Raw genomic sequence first — 22,085 nt, 5'->3', positions numbered from 1 at the left:
CTAGCTAGGTTCGGCCACAAAGAAGCTTTACCAAGGATGAAGAACAAAACACCAACCAAGCTCCAAGAGATGCAAGCTTTCTCTCCTTCTTCTTCTTCTTCTCCAAGTAGTATCCGGCCTTCACAAGAGCTCCAAGCAATAGAGAGTTTCGGCCACCACAAAGAGGAAGAGGAGAAGAGATGATGGCCGGCCACAACACCAAGGAAAAGAGGGAGAGAAAATAATAGAGGTTATGTCCCTTGAAGGCACCCTCACCCCTTCTTTTCTTTTCCTTGGCCTAGGCAAATTAGGAAATTTAATTACCATAAAATTTCCTCAATTTCCTTGACATGATTTAATTGAGAAAAATAAAATAAAATTTCCCCAATTTAAATCTTATGGCCGGCCACATCAATGAAAACAAATTGGACAAGTTTCAATCAACAATTAAAACTTCCTAATTTGTTTCCGGAAATTTTAAAAAATAAAATTTCTCTTCAAAATCTCTTCATGGTTGATAAAAAGGAAATTTCTATAATTTTAATTTTACAACATGTGAATAATTTTTAAAGAGAAAATAAAATATCTCACCAATCTACAAATAAGGAAAGAGATCTAATATCTTTCTTTAATCTTTTGTAGATCTTTTACAAGAGAGATATTTTAATTTTAATTCTCTTTAATAAATTATATCTTCCACATAATAAAAATTAAAATTAAATTTCTTTTTAATTTAATTTGGCCGGCCCCACTAGCTTGGGTTCAAGCTAGGGCCGGCCACCCAATCTTATACCTAGGCCGGCCCTAGCTTGGTTCCCAAGCTAGCTTGGCCGGCCCCCTATTGGTGGGTATAGAAGGTGGGTATAGGTGGGTATAGTACTCTATAAATAAGAGGCTACGATAGGGACTGAGAGGAGGAATTGATTTTGGTCTCCCGATAAAATTAAGCATCCCGTGTTCGCCCCGAACACACAACTTAATTTTATCAATAATAATTCATTCCACTAGAGAACTATTATTGAACTACCGCACCAATCCCAAATTATATTTTTGGGCTCCTTCTTATTATGAGTGTATTAGTCTCCCTGTGTTTAAGATATCGAATGCCCACTAATTAAGTGAGTTACTGACAACTCATTTAATTAATATCTTAGTCCAAGAGTAGTACCACTCAACTTTATCGTCATGTCGGACTAAGTCCACCTGCAGGGTTTAACATGACAATCATTATGAGCTCCTCTTGAGGACATTATCAACCTAGTATCTCTAGGACACAGTTTCCTTCTATAATCAACAACACACACTATAAGTGATATCATTTCCCAATTTATCGGGCTTATTGATTCATCGAACTAAATCTCACCCATTGATAAATTAAAGAAATAAATATCAAATATATGTGCTTGTTATTATATTAGGATTAAGAGCACACACTTCCATAATAACCGAGGTCTTTGTTTCTTTATAAAGTCAGTATAAAAGAAACGACCTCAAATGGTCCTACTCAATACACTCTGAGTGTACTAGTGTAATTATACAGTCAAGATAAACTGATACCTAATTACACTACGACCTTCTAATGGTTTGTTCCTTTCCATTTTGGTCGCGAACTACAGTTTATAATTTATAAGGTACTGATAACATTATCTTCTGCATGTGACACCACATACTATGTTATCTACAATATAAATTAATTGAACAACTACAACTAAATGTAGACAATTTGACCAAATGTGATTCTTTATTCATAATGAATGTTTACAAAGCTTAGGCTTTCAGTATACACTCCAACAATCTCCCACTTATACTAATGACTAAGCTGTCATATCTTCTACCATACATCTGATTCCCATTCCCTCCACATGCCGATCAAAAGCTTTCGTCGGAAGGGCCTTAGTGAAAGGATCTGCCAGGTTATCCGCTGATGCAATCTTGGCGATGACAACTTCTCCTCGCTTCACGATATCTCGTATCAGGTGGTACTTGCGCTCTATATGTTTACTTGCCTTATGAGCTCGTGGTTCCTTCGAGTTTACAACTGCACCGCTATTATCACAATAAATTGTGATAATTTTGGGCAAACCAGGAATCACATCTAAGTCCATTAGAAAGTTCCTGAGCCATACTGCTTCTTTAGCTGCCTCAGAGACTGCTACATACTCAGCTTCCATGGTTGAGTCCGATACGCATTTCTGCTTAACACTCCTCCATGAAATGGGTCCACCTCCTAAAGTAAACATATAGCCTGATGTAGACTTACTATTGTCCCTATCTGATTGGAAATCTGAATCCGTGTAACCCACAGGGAGCAAATCATCTGCTTGGTAAATTAGCATATAATCTCTAGTCCTTCTCAGGTACTTTAATATATGCTTTACCGCAGTCCAATGTCCTTGTCCAGGGTTACTCTGATATCTGCTGACCATGCCAACGACAAAACAAATATCAGGTCTCATACATAGCATTGCATACATAAGGCTTCCTACAGCCGAGGCATAAGGAACTGCTTTCATGTCTTCTATCTCCTTTGATGTCTTAGGAGACATCTCTTTAGATAGAGCTATTCCATGCCTAAAAGGTAAGAAACTTTTCTTGGAATCCTGCATACTAAAATGAGCAAGGATTGTATCTATATATGAAGCTTGGGACAGACACAACATTCTTTTCTTGCGATCCCTTATCACTTTGATCCCAAGAATGTGTGCACACTCTCCTAAGTCCTTCATATCAAATTGTTTGGACAACCATACCCTTACGTCTGATAATACCTTGACATTGTTGCCAATTAACAAAATATCATCTACGTATAGTACAAGAAATACCATCATGTTTCCGTTACACTTCTTGTATACACAAGACTCATCCGGACACTGAATAAATCCATACGACTGGATTACTTCATTAAACCGGATGTTTCAAGACCTTGAAGCTTGCTTCAGTCCATAAATGGACCGATTGAGCTTGCACACTAGATGCTCTTTGTCTTTTTCAATGAACCCTTCTGGTTGCTTCATATGGATGTTCTCTTCAAGACTTCCATTAAGGAAAGCTGTTTTGACATCCATTTGCCAAATCTCATAATCCATATGAGCAGCAATGGATAAGAGTATCCGGATAGACTTAAGCATGGCTACCGGTGAAAAGGTTTCCTCATAATCGATTCTCTCTTTCTGAGTGTACCCTTTCACAACAAGCCTAGCTTTGAAGGTTTCTACCTTCCCGTCTGTCCCTCTTTTCCTTTTGTAGATCCACTTGCATCCAACGGCTTTTACACCATTAGATGGTTCTACAAGCTCCCAGACCATATTAGAGTACATAGACTCTATTTCAGAATTCATCGCCTTTTGCCAAGATGCTGCATCTATATCTTGGAGTGCTTCGTCATATGTCCGGGGATCAGGTTCATGTTTACCCGGGATCAAATCCGAAGACTCTCCCAAAAACATAAATCTTTCAGGTTGCCTTACAACCCTCCCACTACGACGAGGCACTATCTGTGGTTGTGTATCATGTGTGACACGTGTTGCAGTCTCTTGTGGTACTTCATCTTGTACTGTTGGTACTGAAGTAGACGTGTCCTCTCTAAGTTCTTCTAAAACAACTTTGCTACTGGGCTTGTGATCCATTATATAGTTTTCTTCTAAAAACTGGGCATTGGTGCTAACAATGACCTTCTGGTCTTTAGGACTATAAAATAAACCACCTTTCGTTCATTTGGGATATCCTACAAACACGCGAACTTCTGTACGGGATTCTAACTTATCAGCATCTGGTTTCAGCACATGTGCTGGACTACCCCAAATCCGAATATGTCTTAGACTGGGTTTTCGCCCATTCCACAATTCTATGGGAGTAGAAGAAACTGATTTAGAAGGTACTAAGTTCAAAACATACACTGCTGTTTCCAGAGCATATCCCCAAAACGAATTTGGTAATTCTGAATAACTCATCATCGATCTAACCATCTCCATAAGAGTCCTATTCCTTCGTTCTGCCACATCATTCTGTTAGGGTGTACCAGGTGCGGACAGTTGGGATTGAATCCCAGCCTCTAATAAGTAATTCCTAAACTCTCCTAAGAGGTATTCGCCATCACGATCTGACCGTAGTGTCTTGATACTTTTACCTAGTCGTTTCTCCACATCAGCCTTGTATTCTTTGAACTTATCAAAGCACTTGGACTTGCGGCGCATTAGGTAAATGTATCCATATCTTGAATAATCGTCTATGAAAGAGACAAAATATTCAAAACCTCCTCTTGCCTTGACAGACATAGGACCACACAAATCAGAGTGAACCAACTCTAACACTTCTTTGGCTCTATACCCCTTGGCCTTGAACGGTCTCTTGGTCATTTTTCCTTCTAAGCAAGATTCACAAGTTGGAAAATTTTTCAACTCTAATGAACTCAAAAGTCCATCGGCTATAAGCCTCTGAATCCTACTTAAGTTAATATGACCAAGCCTTAGATGCCAAAGATATGCTTGGTTCATTTCCGAAGGTTCTTTTCTCTTATTAGAGTTAGAAGATGAGTTATAAATTTTCATGTTTTGCTTTGTGGAAGAAATTGGATTTAAAGTATACAAATTGCCAACTAATACACCAGAACAGATAATCATTTTATTTCTTTTAATAACTACATCGTTACTGAAAGAAACTGAATATCCATCTAAAAACAGTTTAGAAATTGAAATTAAATTCTTTCTAAAACTGGGTACATAAAGACAATTTCTTAAAACCAAATTTCTATTTCTACTAAAAGATAAGTAGACGTCTTCCACTGCAACAGCTGCCACCTTAGTAGCATTGCCCATGTAGACGGTAATTTCTCCTTCAGAAAGTCGTCGGGTTTCTTAGAACCCCTGCAAGGAATTGCAGACATGATCAGTGGCTCCCGTATCTACACACCAGGTGTTGATAGATAACATCGCTAAACATGTTTCAACAACTAGAGCATGAGATATACCTTTGTTTTGGTTCCTACGAGGACAGCCCGCCTTCTAATGTCCTGCCTGCTTGCAGATGAAGCACTTGCCCTTCGGCTTCTTCACTCCAGCTTTAAATCCTGTACTCTGAGACTTATTCACTTTCTTTGCTGAACTAGCTTGTTTCTTCTTCTTCTTTCCTCTCGGTTTAGAAGTAGAACCATTTTCAGCATAGTGAATTTGAGCATTAATTGTGACGAAATAATCCTTCTGCTGCCTGAAGTTCTGTCAGTAGTTCCGCCAATGAATATACCCTTTTGTTCATATTGTATTTCAGGCGGAATTGCTCAAAACTTCTAGGTAGTGTTTGGAGGATCATATCGATCTGGGGTTCCCCATCAATTTCTCCTCCAAGGATCTGTATCTCGTTCAGATAAGCCATCATCTTTAGGATATGATCCCTCACAGGAGTACCCTCTTGCATAGTGGTTGTCATTATCTTTCTCATGGCCTCTTGCCTAGAAGCCCTATCCTGATGACCAAAGAGTTCCTTGAGATTGTTCATAATATCATAGGTTGTTGGTAAATCTTGATGCTGATGTTGCAATACATTTGACATTGAAGCCAAAATGTAACACCGCGCAATCTCATATGCTTTTACCCATTTCCTATGATATTCAATCTCCTCTTGGGTAAATTCACTAGTAGGTGCTTCAGGGCACTGCTCAGTCAGTACAAATTTATAGCTTTCAGCAATAAGAACAATGTCTAGGTTTCTTTTCCAATCTATGTAATTAGGTCCAGTAAGTCTATTTTGTTGAAGTATGATGGACAGTGGGTTGAAAGTCATCCTAAGAATCACAAATAACTTTTGGTCAGAACTCTAAATTTAGAATAATATTGATTCCTCAAACAATACTATTTTAAATTAACCAACACCTCAAAACACCGTGAATTTTGTATGCCACGTTAGTGTGGACGTATACAAATTCAACATTTGTAAAAGGAGGGTTTTATCCCATTAATTTTATTATCTTGTCAACCTAACTTTTTGACAAATAAAATTAATAGTTGGTGTCTTTTGGTCACACAAATAATAGCAGTGAGTCCGATGGGGAGAATACTATTAGATGTGTCTAAGTGTATACCATTACTTGACACTAAGTCCATTAATAAGATTATGCCCCTTCCGTTGGGGAAGATCACACGCTCTTAATTAACTTCCTATAGTCATCCAAAAATGGAAGTCTGTTCTAGTAATCCACAAACAAGCTCATCCGTTATGGAGGAAGGCACTCAGAGCCAACGCGCAAGCTTGTTTGCATCACTTACAAACCAGTAATGGAGACCATGAGATTTATTTAAAAATCCCTCTCCCACTTAGTTATTTATAAATGAGGAATTTTAACTATGCTAGCCTACTAAACATGTAAACTAACATATACACACAGCACAATATAAAAGCAATAAATAGAAAATCTAATTTTCAACTATTATGGCTTTTATCTCTAGTTGTCCTCCGTGTGTTGTCATCCCAAGCTGCTGCCATATTTGGCCACCGCCACTGGGTCTAGCTGTCGCATCCATCTTGCTCCTAGTTCCGCTGCGCCTCTGGTCCTTAGAAGGTTCCACGCTTTGTAAGATTCGATCCGCGACATAAATAGAATTTTACATTTTTGATCCTATATTCCATAAAAGGAATGTACATGTATCTAGATCAAAAATAAAATCCTAATAAAACTAAATACAGCTCCTGCTGTATTTTAATACAATCATGCACACACATATAAATGTCCTTGACATGTCTAAGGGTCCAAACACACACATAATAACTAAAAGCCATAATAGTTGGATCCTGCATCCACAAAGTTACCACATCCTACTATTAACCTGCCTAAATTATGTATGACATGTGCATAATTAAACTAATACCAAATACACAGAGGCAAAACCCTAGCTCTGATACCAATTGTTGGTTGCTACTCGGAAAACCTAGAGGTTCCACTGTACAAAAATTTTGTACAAAGGTCTGAACCTTTTCCTAGCTACCATGTGTTCTTTTAAATTAAATTTTGGATCGCCTGCGGAACTTAACACGTTTGATCCAAAACTTAATCTATTCGTTCTTTTAGGTTTTGACTTGGGTCTCCTGCGGAACTTAACACGTTCGACCTAAATCACCTTAAGTTATTAATTTCATTAAATATTAATTTCCATAATCGGTTCCCAGTACTGACGTGGCGAGGCACATGACCTTCTTGGATATGGGAGCAACCACCACCAACTAGACAAAACCTTTTATAGAAAGCTAATATTTAATTTCCTAAAATAACTTTAGGTTAACCGAAAAGAACAATCAAATCACAAGGAAAAGAAAAAACAAAAGAACACAACATCGAAAAACATATTCGAAATACTAGAATCGCATGCCTCTTGTATTTAGTATTATTTCCAAAAATAACTAGTATGATGCGGAAAGAAAAATTACTAGTTATACCTTTTAGAAAGACCTCTTGATCTTCTACCGTATTCCTCTTCTAACCTCGGACGTTGTGTGGGCAACGATCTTCCGAGATGAGAAACCACCAACCACCTTCTTCTCCTCCTAGCTAGGTTCGGCCACAAAGAAGCTTTACCAAGGATGAAGAACAAAACACCAACCAAGCTCCAAGAGATGCAAGCTTTCTCTCCTTCTTCTTCTTCTTCTCCAAGTAGTATCCGGCCTTCACAAGAGCTCCAAGCAATAGAGAGTTTCGGCCACCACAAAGAGGAAGAGGAGAAGAGATGATGACCGGCCACAACACCAAGGAAAAGAGGGAGAGAAAATAATAGAGGTTATGTCCCTTGAAGGCACCCTCACCCCTTCTTTCATTTTCCTTGGCCTAGGCAAAGTAGGAAATTTAATTACAATAAAATTTCCTCAATTTCCTTGACATGATTTAATTGAGAAAAATAAAATAAAATTTCCCCAATTTAAATCTTATGACCGGCCACATCAATGAAAACAAATTGGACAAGTTTCAATCAACAATTAAAACTTCCTAATTTGTTTCCGGAAATTTTAAAAAAAAAAATTTCTCTTCAAAATCTCTTCATGGTTGATAAAAAGGAAATTTCTATAATTTTAATTTTACAACATGTGAATAATTTTTAAAGAGAAAATAAAATATCTCACCAATCTACAAATAAGGAAAGAGATCTAATCTCTTTCTTTAATCTTTTGTAGATCTTTTACAAGAGAGATATTTTAATTTTAATTCTCTTTAATAAATTATATCTTCCACATGATAAAAATTAAAATTAAAATTCTTTTTTAATTTAATTTGGCCGGCCCCCACTAGCTTGGGTTCAAGCTAGGGCCGGCCACCCAATCTTATACCTAGGCCGGCCCTAGCTTGGTTCCGAAGCTAGCTTGGCCGGCCCCCTATTGGTGGGTATAGAAGGTGGGTATAAGTGGGTATAGTACTCTATAAATAAGAGGCTACGATAGGGACTGAGAGGAGGAATTGGTTTTGGTCTCCCGATAAAATTAAGCATCCCGTGTTCGCCCCGAACACACAACTTAATTTTATCAATAATAATTCATTCCACTAGAGAACTATTATTGAACTACCGCACCAATCCCAAATTACATTTTTGGGCTCCTTCTTATTATGAGTGTATTAGTCTCCCTGTGTTTAAGATATCGAATGTCCACTAATTAAGTGAGTTACTGACAACTCATTTAATTAATATCTTAGTCCAAGAGTAGTACCACTCAACTTTATCGTCATGTCGGACTAAGTCCACCTGCAGGGTTTAACATGACAATCATTATGAGCTCCTCTTGAGGACATTATCAACCTAGTATCTCTAGGACACAGTTTCCTTCTATAATCAACAACACACACTATAAGTGATATCATTTCCCAATTTATCGGGCTTATTGATTCATCGAACTAAATCTCACCCATTGATAAATTAAAGAAATAAATATCAAATATATGTGCTTATTATTATATTAGGATTAAGAGCACACACTTCCATAATAACTGAGGTCTTTGTTTCTTTATAAAGTCAGTATAAAAGAAACGACCTCAAATAGTCCTACTCAATACACTCTGAGTGTACTAGTGTAATTATACAGTCAAGATAAACTGATACCTAATTACACTACGACCTTCTAATGGTTTGTTCCTTTCCATTTTGGTCGCGAGCTACTATTTATAATTTATAAGGTACTGATAACATTATCTTCTGCATGTGACACCACATACTATGTTATCTACAATATAAATTAATTGAACAACTACAACTAAATGTAGATAATTTGACCAAATGTGATTCTTTATTCATAATGAATGTTTACAAAGCTTAGGCTTTCAGTATACACTCCAACACCCGCAAGCATCTAGTCATCTTGACCTACTTCGGGTCTCCTCGCAAGCATCCGATCATCTTGACCTGCTCCGGACCTCCCCGTGAGAATATGATCACTCTGACTTACTCCGGACATCCCTGCAAACATCCGACCACCCTTGATCTGCTCCGAGCCTCCCCCGTAAACATTCGATCACCTTGACCTACTTTCGGCCTCCTCGCAACTTCGTTCAAGGTCACCCCACGTAACATCTTATCTGGACCATGACTCTGATACTATTTATTGTGTCTAAAAAAATATTCACATATCTCCACAATGACATAATATTATTCACTTTGGTCATAAGCTCTCATGACTTTGTTTTTAGGCTCTACCCAAAAGGTCTTATGTCAATGGTGATATCTTATATCCTTTTAAACTCATGATCTTTTCTATATCTTTTTTAATATGGGACTTTAATTGTATCCCAACACCTCTAAAATCACATCCTATCAATGAAAACAAGCAAAGCAATTCTCTAAACTAGGAAAGCATCAAAATGAAGCACAAAGTGATGAAAACATGAAATGTATGCATATAAAATAGGACAAGATCATGTGTGTCAAATTAGATAAAAATCTATATGAAATGTGCTCATTAGGGCACAACTGACCTCACGAGCACAACACAAGGCCGGTCCAAGCAAGCACAAGGTGCATCCGGTCTCGCGAACATAGTGCAAGGCCAGTCGGCTCAAGCATAGGCCGAGGCCGACCTCGTGAGCACAAACTCAAGGTCGCGGCTGGCCTCGCAAGCACACGCAACCTTGGTGAGAGCCTGCGATCTTGCTAAGGTCGAAGGGGAGAGGAAAGGGGAGTGAAGGGGAGAGAGTTTTACCTCACACTAGAGAGGATTACACTGGAGAGCACTCATGTAAGATGCCGGGGGTAGGAAGAGATGAGATTCGAAGAGGGAGAGAGATATTGAGAGAAATCGGTTGGATCATTAATTTTATCCTAATTTAGTGATAAAATTAATTATCCATTGCTAATAAAGAGCCTAATAAAATAGGGGCCTAGGTCTTGAGCCAGTCTTGCCTAATCTTTCAACTTCATCTCAACTTTGACATAGTAAGAGAGCAAGACATATAGAAAAGCATCGGAAAACCCAACTTAAACTTGAAGGAAAAAAATCTCGAAACTCTGCTCAATCAAATCTAGTGCACTAGCTCTGGGTACAACAACCTCATCAACTAATGTTGCAGGTTACATGAACAAACAAACTCTGCTCTTCTGTCATAGCCGCCGCCTTCCATTGCTATGTGTCAATCTTCTGCTAGCTCAATGAGCAGGCTGACAACTTGGGACAAAGACTAAATAACATGGTAATTTACTAAAATACACTTCTAACCACTAAAATTGATTTTTAAAAACACCCAAAAAAAATATTTACTTTTTGCAAAACACGCTTAAATGCAAGGCATAAATTATTTTATAAAAAAGTTAACGATCGCTTTTCTAATGAAAAAAGATCAATCATGGGAAAATCTTCTATCCTTCTTTTCTTTGTTAGAACTTAAGTATATTTAAAGGTGAGAGAACTTAGAGGATCGTAAAGTTGCATGATCACTTGGAGTCAGTTAATTCTATGAATAAAAGTTACTGTAAACATCAATATTTAACCTAAAATAAAATTATTGTTATGTTTTAGAGTTTTGTTTTTATATATTTTGAGTTCTAAATTCTACTTGCATGTAGAGTGCAAACACAATAAATATAATTTGCTCTCTAAATTTCATTGTTGATTCATGTAAGTTCCTAATTCTTCTTTCAGTCTTTTTAAGTTTGGAAAGAATATAATGTACTTTTATACCTATATTATCATAGAGTGTCGACAAATATAGGTTAGTTCATGACTTATGTATTTTTTTCCTAAGTCTTTAGGTAGTTTACTATATAATTTCTCTTCTAAAGTAGGATTGTAGTAATTACTTGATACTGTAGTTAGGGCTAAAAAATCATTGGAAATCATCAATGAAGTGTATTTGGATCCAGATTTAGATGGAGAAGAAAATTACGATGGAAAAAATAAATATTTTGCTATATAAAAAAATTATTTTTTTTGGAACACTTTGATGGCTTGGTGATCCACTTATTGTATCATAATCATAGATATTTAACAATTTCATTGCCATTATTTTTTTTCCCACGGTATATAGTAAATAATTAATAGAATAAAAATTAGAAAGTACTTTTCCTTTATAAAATTACTATTTTTTAAAATAATTATTTATATTTATTGGTGACCCTAATAAGGCAGGGCGCCCTAATTATTTCCCTTGTGAGAGGGTTGGTGGATAAACTTAATAGGTAATATTATATTGGATAGAGATTCAATTCACTATATATAGAAACTTTCCTTATAAAAGTGGATTTGGATCAAGATTTAGATAGAGAAGAAAATTATTATGGAAAAAAAATAATTATTTTGCTATATAAAAAAAATGATTTTTTGGGAACCCTTTAATCGGTCGGTGATCCACTTACTATATTTAACAATTTCATTGCCTTTTTTTTATGCCATTGTAGATAGTAAATAATTAATAAAATAAAAATTAGAAAATTCTTTTCCTTTATAAAATTATCAATGGCCATTTTTTTTCATAATCATATATATATATATATATATATATATATATATATATATATAACAAGGGACTGTTGTTTTTCTCTGAATAAGAAGAGTTTGAAACAGAGCAGAGAGAAGAAATGGCGGCCAAAGAGGTGGGAGACATCGTATCTCTTCTCTCTACCGACGAGAGGGACTTCCTCGTCGACAGCAATGGCGAAAAGGTGGTTCCTTATTTCCCTACTCTGGTGTACATAGTAACTCCTAATCCAATAGTTCTCCCATATATATGAAACACACATTCGAAATCTTAAGGAGAAAGCTTTTCTATTTAAGTTTGTTGGGATTATTTATATTTGTTTAATTTCGAACATTTCTTTGTGATGCAAACTAGCTGTTTGGTTCATTGAATGAAGCAGGTTCCCATCTCAGATCTTCAAGGGAAGACGGTGGCTTTGTACTTCTCATACCCCTACTTCAGGACCTGCGCTGAGTTCACTCCGGTGCTCGCCCAAATTGATAGGAAGCTCAAGGAAGTCGGACAAAGCTTCGAGGTTGTGCAAGTGCTCCCGGTCGACGAGCAGGTCTCTTACAATGAAGCCATAGAATCCACGTCTTGGCTCGCAGTTCCTTTCAACGACCAAAGCGTCACTGGTCTCCTCAAACATTTTGGGGTCAATAGCTTCCCTACTCTGGTTCTCATCGGATCTGATGGAAAGACTGTGGATGTTAATTTCACTGAACTCATCGAGGAGCTCGCAGATGAGGCATGGGAAGCATTCCTATTTTCCCAGGAGAAGCTCGATAAGCTGTTGGAGAAAGCAAAGGCCAAACGTGAGGCACAGACGCTGGAATCACTCTTTGTCTCTGGAGACTTGGACTATGTCATTGGAGCACAAGGCTCTAAGGTATTCAATACTCAAACCATGCAAATAACTTTCCATGCATTATATTCCTTTCTCGCGATAATCTTTTCTTTTCCCTTTTACATTTGTTAGGTTCCAGTAAGAGAGCTCGTCGGAAAGACAATCCTCGTGTACTTTTCCTCACTTCAGTGCCCTCCATGCCGTGCTTTCCTGCCCAAACTCGTTGAACATTACCATCAGATCAGGAATGTGGACAGTGCTTTTGAAATTATCTTTGTCTCGTCCGACCCTGATCGAGCCTCCTTTGAGGAATTCTTCTCGTCCATGCCATGGCTGGCACTGCCTTTTGGCGACGAGAGGAAGAAATCCTTGGCTCGCACTTTCAGAATTTGTATGCTGCCTTCCCTCGTCGCTCTCCATCCCAGTGGGCGTACCCTCGCCGGGGATGCCAAGCAGCTGCTCACGATCCTCGGAACCGATGCCTATCCATTCACCGAGGAGAAGGTCACAGAAGCAGAGCGTCGGACCGAGGAAATGGCAAAGGGGTGGCCTGAGAAGATAAAGCCTGACCTCCATGAGCATGAGCTTGCCCTCGCTCGTTGCTCCTCTGTAGATTACTGCCATGCTTGCGAGGAGATGGGAATTTCCTGGCTCTATTATTGTACCAAGTGCGTTTACAGCTTGCATCCACAATGTGCATTGAAGGAGGCAGAAATGGACAAGGAAGGATGTGTTTGTGATGGAGATGTTTGTCGCAAAATCTAATCTGCTATGTGAGTGAAATGTCCTGAGGGCATCTAATCTGCTATCTCTTCAAATAATTTATCATGTATTAATTATATTAACACCTCTGTTTTTATTAACACACTCATATTTATTTTTAAATTAATATTAATTATTTATAAGTCTCACTATCTATTTATTTTATTTATTCTTTATATCACACGGTTAACGGTTAATTTATCAGTGTCATCTATATTGGCTTATAATCTTATTTGAGTGCCATAACATCTACTTATTAACATAAGGACAGTGTTAAATAGTTAAAATATGTGAGAAGAGATGCACCGGAAGTTCTATCTATTTAAAGATTTTTATTCTTTTTTTTTTCAATTCATATCTAAAAGAATTTTAGGACTTTATAGATATCCTCCGGTAATTCTAGAGATCTGAAACAGATTATTATCACTTTAGAGAACATCAATGGCAAACTTTATTTTGGGATTTGTGTTGCACTTGCGCCTGGCTTTGTCGGATGTGTTCATAGGAAACTTCGTGGAAATTCCCTCCAATGACGTCATTCTGATGACGTATCCAAGGTTCTTTTTTCCTGAGTAATTTTATTTAATCTCAGTTAATTTTGAAATTGATAATATTAAAATTTTAAATTTTTTGAACCCCGATTTATCAAAATATATGAAATTTAGAGTTTATAATAGCTTTTGAAAAAAATTCTATAAATCTAAATTTAATTTTTAGAAATATTTTTTTTTTGTAAAAATTTAAATTCATAAAATTCTATTTAAAAAACGTACGATAAAAATAAAGTTATGCTTTTATGTGAATTTTATGTACAAATTCAGATATCATAAAATTAATTAATTCTTTATTCTTTGGATTGGTACTAATCCTTAACAGCGAAGCAAAGTTAACGGAGAGACAACGGAGGCGTAACGTTCATCTTCCATCCTCTATAAAGTGGGGCGACTGAGCTCTACCCAGGAACACTACACACACCCACAAGACAACCAACAAGATTGTGGAATAAAGTCATCGAGATAAGAAAAATGGCTGCAGAGGAGGTTGGAGACGTCGAATCGCTTCTTTCCACCGGCGAGAGGAACTTCCTCATCCTGAATAACGGCGACAAGGTTTGTTCCCTTTCACTACGCACTCTGATCCGTTGTAGTTTATGAGGAATCTATATCTTTGAAATGATATTGATAATGCATCTGATGTTTTGGCGAGATCGGAGAGTAAGATGTAGGATGCTTACTGTAGAAAGTAGGGATCTTGTTCTTTTCATATCGATCACTCGAAGCTAAGCCTTGGTTTTGAGGATTTTGTTTGGTTCAAGAGATATGTTCGATGTTGAGCTGACTGGATTTTGGTTGAGGATAAGTAAATACTCTCTTGGCGTGAACAATTTGACCTATGCTGGCAATCCTATTTGATCTTAGATGAGAGATTTTACAGTAGCTTGTGGGAGTTGGATGAAAAGGGAGGATACAATTGGAGGAACAATTTGATTACTTTAGGAGCGGAGGTGATATATATATTCTTCATTCTTGAACACCCTTTCAATTCTCTTTCCACTTTATTTGCACTTCATAGCCAGTGCCGTGCATGTTAACATGAGTGAGCTTTGAACATTTTTGAAAATCATGCGACTAATCAGCTATTTACTTGTTTAGGTGGCTATTGGTAATCTTAAAGGGAAAACGCTTGCCCTTTACTTCTCAGCCTCATGGTGTCCACCGTGCAGAGGCTTCACTCCTAAGCTGATTGAAGTGTATAATGGGCTGTCCTCACAGGATAATAGTTTTGAAATTGTTTTTGTATCTGCTGATCAAGATGAGGACTCCTTTAATGGGTACTTCTCAAAAATGCCATGGTTGGCAATCCCATTTTCTGACACGAAGACAAGGGAAAAACTTGATGATCTTTTCAAGGTCAGAGGCATACCCCACCTTGCCATCGTGGATGCCAATGGGAAGGTTCTTAATAGAGAAGGTGTTCAAGCTGTACGTGAATATGGTATAGAGGGGTATCCATTCACTGTCGAAAAGATCAGTAAATTGAGAGAGGAAGAGGAGAATGCTAAGAAGGATCAAACTCTTCGAAGTGTCTTAGTTTCATCTTCCCGTGACTACCTGATTGCAAATGATAGATCTAAGGTGATGCAAATGTTCCCCTAGTTTTTTGAGATGTCTAAATTCACCTATGGCTATAATCAGTATCTTTGGTAATTTTACTGATAATTGCTGATTTAATGCAGGTTTCTGTTTCAAATATCGAAGGAAAAATAGTGGCTTTGTACTTCTCAATCAATGCTTCAAGGTCTTGCGCTGATTTCACACCAATACTTGCACAAATCTATAGGAAGCTCAAGGAAATTGGAGAGAACTTTGAGGTTGTGCTAGTGTCGTTGGATGATGAGGAATCCTCTTATGATGAAGCTATACAAAGCATGCCCTGGCTTGCGATTCCTTTCAAGGACAAAAGCTGTGAGAAGCTTGCGCGCTATTTTGAACTCCAGACAATCCCTACTGTCATCTTGATTGGATCAGATGGGAAGACTATGAATGTTGATTTAACTGAGCTTATCGAAGAGCACGGGTTTGAGGCATGGGAAGGATTCCCATTTTCTCAGGAGAAGTTGTATTACTTGTCAGAGAAAGCGAAGGCCAAACTTGAGGCACAAACACTTGAGTCACTTCTTGTTTCGGGTGATCTGGACTATGCCATTGGAAAAGAAGGATTGAAGGTATTGAATTTTTTTTGCTTAACATCTAATCAACTTCTGCATCTTCCTAACTGAACTTTCCTTATCTTTTGCTGGAGTATATTGTTCCTTGTATCTTGTAGTTGAGCCTGTGTGGTAATATTCTTCCATTAGGTTCCAATAAAAGAGCTGGTTGGAAAGACCATCCTCCTGTACTTCTCAGCACATTGGTGCGGTCCGTGCCGTGCTTTCCTCCCTAAACTGATCGAAGCGTATCACAAGATCAAGAATGCAGATACTGATTTTGAGGTTATCTTCCTCTCCAGCGACCGTGATCAGGATTCATTCGACAAATTCTTCTCAGGCATGCCATGGTTGGCACTGCCTTTTGGTGATGAGAGGAAGAAATCGTTGAGCAGTAGATTCAAAATCCGTGGCATTCCTTCCCTGGTTGCCATAGGACCTACAGGACGAACAATTACCAAAGAAGCCAGGAATTTCTTGATGATACATGGAGCTGATGCTTACCCATTCACCGAGGAGAAGATCAAACAGTTGGAGCATGGAATTGAGGAAATGGCAAAGGGGTGGCCTGAGAAGATAAAGCATGACCTCCACGAAGAGCATGAGCTTGTCCTTACCCGTTGCTCGACTTATGGCTGTGATGGTTGTGAGGAGATGGGAAATAGTTGGTCCTACCGTTGTATAGAGTGCAATTTCGACCTGCACCCAAAATGTGCACTGGACAAAGAGAAGGAAAATGATGAAAATGGTGAAGCACATGGCGAAGTGACAAAGGAAGGATATGTGTGTCATGGTGAGGTGTGCCGCAAAGCGTAATCTAATTTGCCTTGTTCGTGTAATGAACTTATGATAATAAGTTGGCTGGTTTTGAGCCCATTAAGCCTTGATTTTAGACTATGTTCACCAAGTCTATTATACTGTATGGATGGTGAAACTTGTGCTCGGGCTTGCATTTGTCTGCCTCGTTTAAGATTTTGTTTTCTCTGTTAGAAAAAGCTTTTTCCAACTCTGCCAAAACTTGCTATTTTCTTTTTTTGGTAATCCATATATTCAGAACCTAACCAATCCGATTAATTCGGTAGAGGATCGACCTTCCCTGGATTCTCCGGGTAAATTCGAAAACGATCGCCGTACGGTGGAGGGGCTAGCTACTTTCTATTACCTGAAATAAGGATATATTTTTTTTTTTTGCATTGATTCAAATGCTTACTAAACGATTTATTGAAGTGCGCTTTTGACACGGTGAGCCCTTCATAAAAGCACCAGATAGTCCCTTCTTCCCACCGATTAATAAATCAGAAAGAGCTAGTAAAAACTTATCCAAGTTGTCGATTTATTGTTCCATCATAGCAAAACCATTGCAGTTCGCTATAGTTAGGATTCAAATCCTACATGATTAATTTTGTTAAAAGGTTTAATCATTGTACTATAGCTCCATGGGTACAAATTAAATTATATTATAGTAAACGGTGATAACTCTTATCTCGGAGCCTCTCCAAAATCCGGGGTCCTCTAGAACTATTTCATGCGACCTGAGAGGGAGATAAAATGATGGGGAGCTTCACTAAATGCAATGACCTTTACATGAGAGAGTCAGATGACCCATGAGGTATTCTGCATATGTTAGAAATTAATTTTATAATATATTACAATAACACCACACATAAGTATCAATTGTGGACTTGTGGTTGTATGTGGGGGCAATTATATTACGGTAAAAGGTGACCCTCATCTGAGGGCATCTCTAGGATTCTCCCATGCAATCTGAAAGGGAGATAAATTATAAAAAATTTTACCCAACATAGTAGCCATTTGCATTGCATGAAAGGTCAGATGACCCACAATACATTTCACACACATTGAGAAATAACCTCATAACTTATTATAGTAACATCATTAAATCACATACAAATACTACGAACATTCATATCAGTTACCCTATCTAAAATTTTTACTTTAAATTTTGTAAAAGGTAGCTAAAAAACATTTACTTCAGTTATCATATTCATTCTTTAAATATTTACTTCAGTTATCATATTCATTCTTTAAATTTTACCTATATGAATAGTATTTTTTTAAATTTGATGAATGAATTTTATTCTTATATGAGAGAGAATAAATAAGGAAATTGATATATGATATAGTGAAAAATGAATATCTAAATTTAATAAAATAATTTTTTATTCTAAATTATATATTTTGGATAGAAAAATTGGTATAGATGCTCTGATTACCCTAACCGAAGGGCAATTATATTATGCAAAAAATGAAATATGTCCCCCACCCCCCATAACTGTTCCACTACGTTAGAATGGAGTAAATTAGATCTCAAACAAACTCCCATATAAAAGAGCATTTTTTTTTTATCAATTTAACCAAAATTCAACCCTTACCTCATTTTATATATGTCCCCGTGTCATGATGTTGTGGTAGGACATTCAAGTTATTTCCTAGGTATTCATGGTTCGAATCTCAGCTACGATGTATTTGTAGGAATTTTTTCTTCAAATGGGAGGCGTAATTAAAGGATGCTGACTTCTGGAATGGCTGTCATGTGCGTTTCCCGATTTATCCTGATGACTAGTGGGAAACTTTCATGGGACCGGATCGGTCATCCGAGACTCGACGTTACCCGACCTGATTAATTTTTTTTTATAAATATACTATATAATTACCGGCCCAACTACACTCTGGCTGCAACTATATTCAATCATATCTTGTGCCCTGTATATAATCAGGCGTATTGTGGGCGCACACGATGGGCACTCAGTACAATGTCTATATAATTTGTTCAACATTTTTATACTTTTTTTCTCGGTAAAGTCGAGGTAAATGTCTCTCTTATGTGCTAGTCACTATTCCAAAGATTAGTAGCCACCCGTGATTTATCTTGGGATGGATTGACGGAGGCGCTGGACGAGCGTATTCGCCTTTTGCGACCAATAGATATATATATTTTATTATTCCAGCGCTACTTATCGCACCGCCGCATCCCTGTGGCAACCTCTGAAACCCTAGCCATGGTTCTCCTTTCCGTCTTTGGTTCCTCTACCCTTCCCTTCTTCCTCCCCTTCCTAACTCCGCCTCCATCTCTAACCCTATCCCGAACCCCAAGTCATCTTGGCTTCCGCCTTCAGCTCCGCTACCCTTCGAGGCCGCTGGTTTCCTCCCTTTCCCCTCCCTCCCCACCGCACGCCCTCCCCGCCGCTTCCTCGCTCCCACTTGGAGAGCTCGTGGAGAGGGACTGGTCCTTCGTCGAAGAGGATGCCACCAATTCCTACGAGCAAAGGGCCGACAAAGCCCGCCGCATCATCGCTGCCGCGGACGTCGAGACCAGCTCCAGGGTTCTCGCCGCGTTCCCGACTGCGAGCTTCGTCGACCGGCTGGTGGAGTCGGCGCCATGCGAGCACATGGTGGCGATTCACGAGTCCCTCTTCGTGCTTGCGATGATCAAGGAGGGCCATGATCGGGTAAGATGCTGGCAAGGTGGGATCGATGTCATACCAGAGAAGTTTTACCCGTTTGATTCGGTGTTTGTTTGCTATTTCCCTGGGATGGGAGTTACTATCGAAACGCTGTTAGCCTCGCTTGCTGGCAAGTGCTCTCCAGGTTTGTTTCTTCTTCATTTCCTAGGATAATTTTTACCGGGCTTTAAGATTGTGTCTGAAACTCGTTTTATTTAATATGTCCTACTGTATTTGTTAATTGACCTTCAGTGATACTTAAGGTATGCGATAAAAGGCTCAGCTGGATTCTGTAAAGTCAATACCTTGAACTACGACTGCCGATTGCTTGGTTAGTTACCATAGGCAAATGTTAGGGATACAGGGAGTGTGCCAGATAGCTCAGCTAGTAGAGCCTTAGGAGGTTCTGGAAGAATCTTGGGGTTGAAACCTGCCATAATCCAAAAGGTGGAGACTTAAGGGCTTCTCCTGATTTATCCCAAAAAGAAAAAATCGTTGAGGATACAACCACACAATCACAATTCATGACCTCTTCAAATGAGCCATTAATATTGCAAGCCCAACTAGTGGCCAAATGCAAAAGCCAAAGCCAGCAATAGCTTATTTATAGCAATTCACTATGCTCGTTTGTTGGTATGCATTTCACCGAGTGATACTAAAATGAAGTCTTATAATTACCCCCATTACATCCTCGTCAAGACCAAAATTTAAGATATCTCAAAATTATTTTTAATAAACAACATATGAAGTTTAATGATGGCTCCACTATAACACAAGGAATCTTTTCCAACACTTATCCAGATTATATTTGCTTTGATAACACCTATGTTACTTGAACTCTGATGCAATTATTTGACATAGGTGTAACATAATAATTGTAATTTGCATAGATGAGACTCAGGAACTTGTGAAACTCAATCATTAATGTAAAATGCTTTAAACCCAAGTTAATCTCTTGTGATGTCAAGACTGTATTAGATTTGAATTCTAATGAAGATTATGTTATGTAATTGAGATCAAAGCATTTTGTTATTCCTTAGCACAATTCATTTACTAGGATGTTAATAAGAGAGACATCAAGTTCCCTATGACACACCTAGTCTGTATGGTTAAGGATTCCCCTCAACGATTACATCTCTCTCTCTCTCTCTCAACCATAGCAAAATCGGCTGAACCCAATATGGATCCATCAATTTGGATCAAGGTCAGCTTATGTTGATCCGATTTCCACTGAGAAATTGGGCTTGCCTCTACAGTCTGATCTTAAGCTATGACATGCTCAAGGATCTATCCAAATCAAATCTTTGACAAACGGGAAGCATGGCTCGAGAGAAACATGAGTTGTTACTCTTCCATTCAGGTACATGTCCGTTGAGCCATTCTTCCATTTTCAACATAGAAAAGACAAAGTACAATAGGGTTGGGATTAACTTGACCTCTTAAATCTCCCGATTATTCTCCCCTCCAGTCTTCAGTAGCAACACAACATGTCTTCTAACAGTCTCTTTTATTTGTTTATTTTCTTGTTTCAAATGCCTTCTCATCTTGCAAAGATGTCTAAAGTAATGTGTTTGACATCTAAAAGTTGCAAATATAGAATTTTATCGTAGTGATAAATAAAACAAAACTGACGTGCTAACCTCTTTTTCCATGTTAATTTATATTGTACAGGTGCCAGAGTGGTTCTCAGCTTTGATCAGGGGAGGGAGGTTGTTGAGCAAAAACATAAGCAGCAATTTCCTGATCTTGTTACTAATAACTTGCCCGACAGAATAAGCTTAGAACAAACCGCTAGAGAACATTTGTTCCAGATTATAGAATTTGTTGATGAAACCACCTTTTATCTTGCTGTTTTGGAATTTCACCACTAATCTCAATGGCATTTGTTTATGCCCTTGGCATGCCTCCCGTGTTGTGTAGTCACCGATCAGTTGTTTTATTCAATATATATAAAAAAAAAATCTGTCATTTATTTGTTTTTTTGCATTTTGTATACTTTGTACATGTGTTCGATGATGGGATTAAATTTAGTATGAAGGAATAGCTGATTCTCCCTGCGCGATTGAGACATCTCGAATTGATTTGAAGCACCTCAATTGTTAATTTGTTATCCGTATTTTGTTTTCCATTTTTTTTTATCTTAGAGTTAAGACAATTAAATTTTATTTATAAGATTCAAGAATTAGATTATAATATTCAAAATAAAAATAAATAAATAAATAAATAAATACACACGAAATATAATATATAATATTTAGAGTAGGTAAACTTTTTTTTTTTTTTTTTTTTTTTTAACTTTGCGTTTAAGATTTGAAATTTAAGATATAACATTTAAGATGTGCAATTTTTTAAAATTCTTTTAGGATTTAAAATTTTAAAAAAATAGGATTAACACTAGATTCGTACAGACACGAA

General features: G+C 37.7%; 3 protein-coding genes across 3 annotated transcripts; all 3 read left to right on the top strand.

Annotated features, from left to right (window-relative positions):
* Positions 1-11,981: 11,981 nt before the first annotated feature.
* LOC122038678 (probable nucleoredoxin 1-2) lies at positions 11,982-13,578 on the top strand. The gene is made up of 3 exons (XM_042598546.1): positions 11,982-12,095; positions 12,291-12,779; positions 12,870-13,578. The coding sequence occupies exons 1-3, from the start codon at positions 12,012-12,014 to the stop codon at positions 13,500-13,502; spliced, it is 1,206 nt and encodes a 401-aa protein (XP_042454480.1). The 5' UTR covers positions 11,982-12,011; the 3' UTR covers positions 13,503-13,578.
* Positions 13,579-14,452: 874 nt separating this feature from the next.
* Positions 14,453-17,098, top strand: LOC122038677 (probable nucleoredoxin 1-2). Its single transcript, XM_042598545.1, has 4 exons — positions 14,453-14,608; positions 15,152-15,634; positions 15,736-16,224; positions 16,357-17,098. Exons 1-4 carry the CDS (start codon positions 14,525-14,527, stop codon positions 17,020-17,022), a joined length of 1,722 nt encoding a protein of 573 aa, XP_042454479.1. The 5' UTR covers positions 14,453-14,524; the 3' UTR covers positions 17,023-17,098.
* Positions 17,099-19,189: 2,091 nt separating this feature from the next.
* On the top strand, positions 19,190-21,656 carry LOC122038676. The gene is made up of 2 exons (XM_042598544.1): positions 19,190-19,815; positions 21,342-21,656. The coding sequence occupies exons 1-2, from the start codon at positions 19,227-19,229 to the stop codon at positions 21,539-21,541; spliced, it is 789 nt and encodes a 262-aa protein (XP_042454478.1). The 5' UTR covers positions 19,190-19,226; the 3' UTR covers positions 21,542-21,656.
* The last annotated feature ends 429 nt before the right edge of the window (positions 21,657-22,085 follow it).

This window comes from Zingiber officinale, chromosome 1A, assembly GCF_018446385.1.
Source record: "Zingiber officinale cultivar Zhangliang chromosome 1A, Zo_v1.1, whole genome shotgun sequence".
Taxonomy (NCBI): domain Eukaryota; kingdom Viridiplantae; phylum Streptophyta; class Magnoliopsida; order Zingiberales; family Zingiberaceae; genus Zingiber; species Zingiber officinale.
This window is presented reverse-complemented; position numbering and strand designations above follow the sequence as displayed.

Coding starts and splice junctions, on each gene's coding strand:
- LOC122038678 (XM_042598546.1), top strand. CDS start 12,012: ATGGCGGCCAAAGAGGTGGGAGACATCGTATCTCTTCTCTCTACCGAC. Junction 12,096..12,290: donor TCGACAGCAATGGCGAAAAG/GTGGTTCCTTAT, acceptor TGAATGAAGCAG/GTTCCCATCTCAGATCTTCA. Junction 12,780..12,869: donor TTGGAGCACAAGGCTCTAAG/GTATTCAATACT, acceptor TACATTTGTTAG/GTTCCAGTAAGAGAGCTCGT.
- LOC122038677 (XM_042598545.1), top strand. CDS start 14,525: ATGGCTGCAGAGGAGGTTGGAGACGTCGAATCGCTTCTTTCCACCGGC. Junction 15,635..15,735: donor TTGCAAATGATAGATCTAAG/GTGATGCAAATG, acceptor GATTTAATGCAG/GTTTCTGTTTCAAATATCGA. Junction 16,225..16,356: donor TTGGAAAAGAAGGATTGAAG/GTATTGAATTTT, acceptor TTCTTCCATTAG/GTTCCAATAAAAGAGCTGGT.
- LOC122038676 (XM_042598544.1), top strand. CDS start 19,227: ATGGTTCTCCTTTCCGTCTTTGGTTCCTCTACCCTTCCCTTCTTCCTC. Junction 19,816..21,341: donor TGCTGGCAAGTGCTCTCCAG/GTTTGTTTCTTC, acceptor TATATTGTACAG/GTGCCAGAGTGGTTCTCAGC.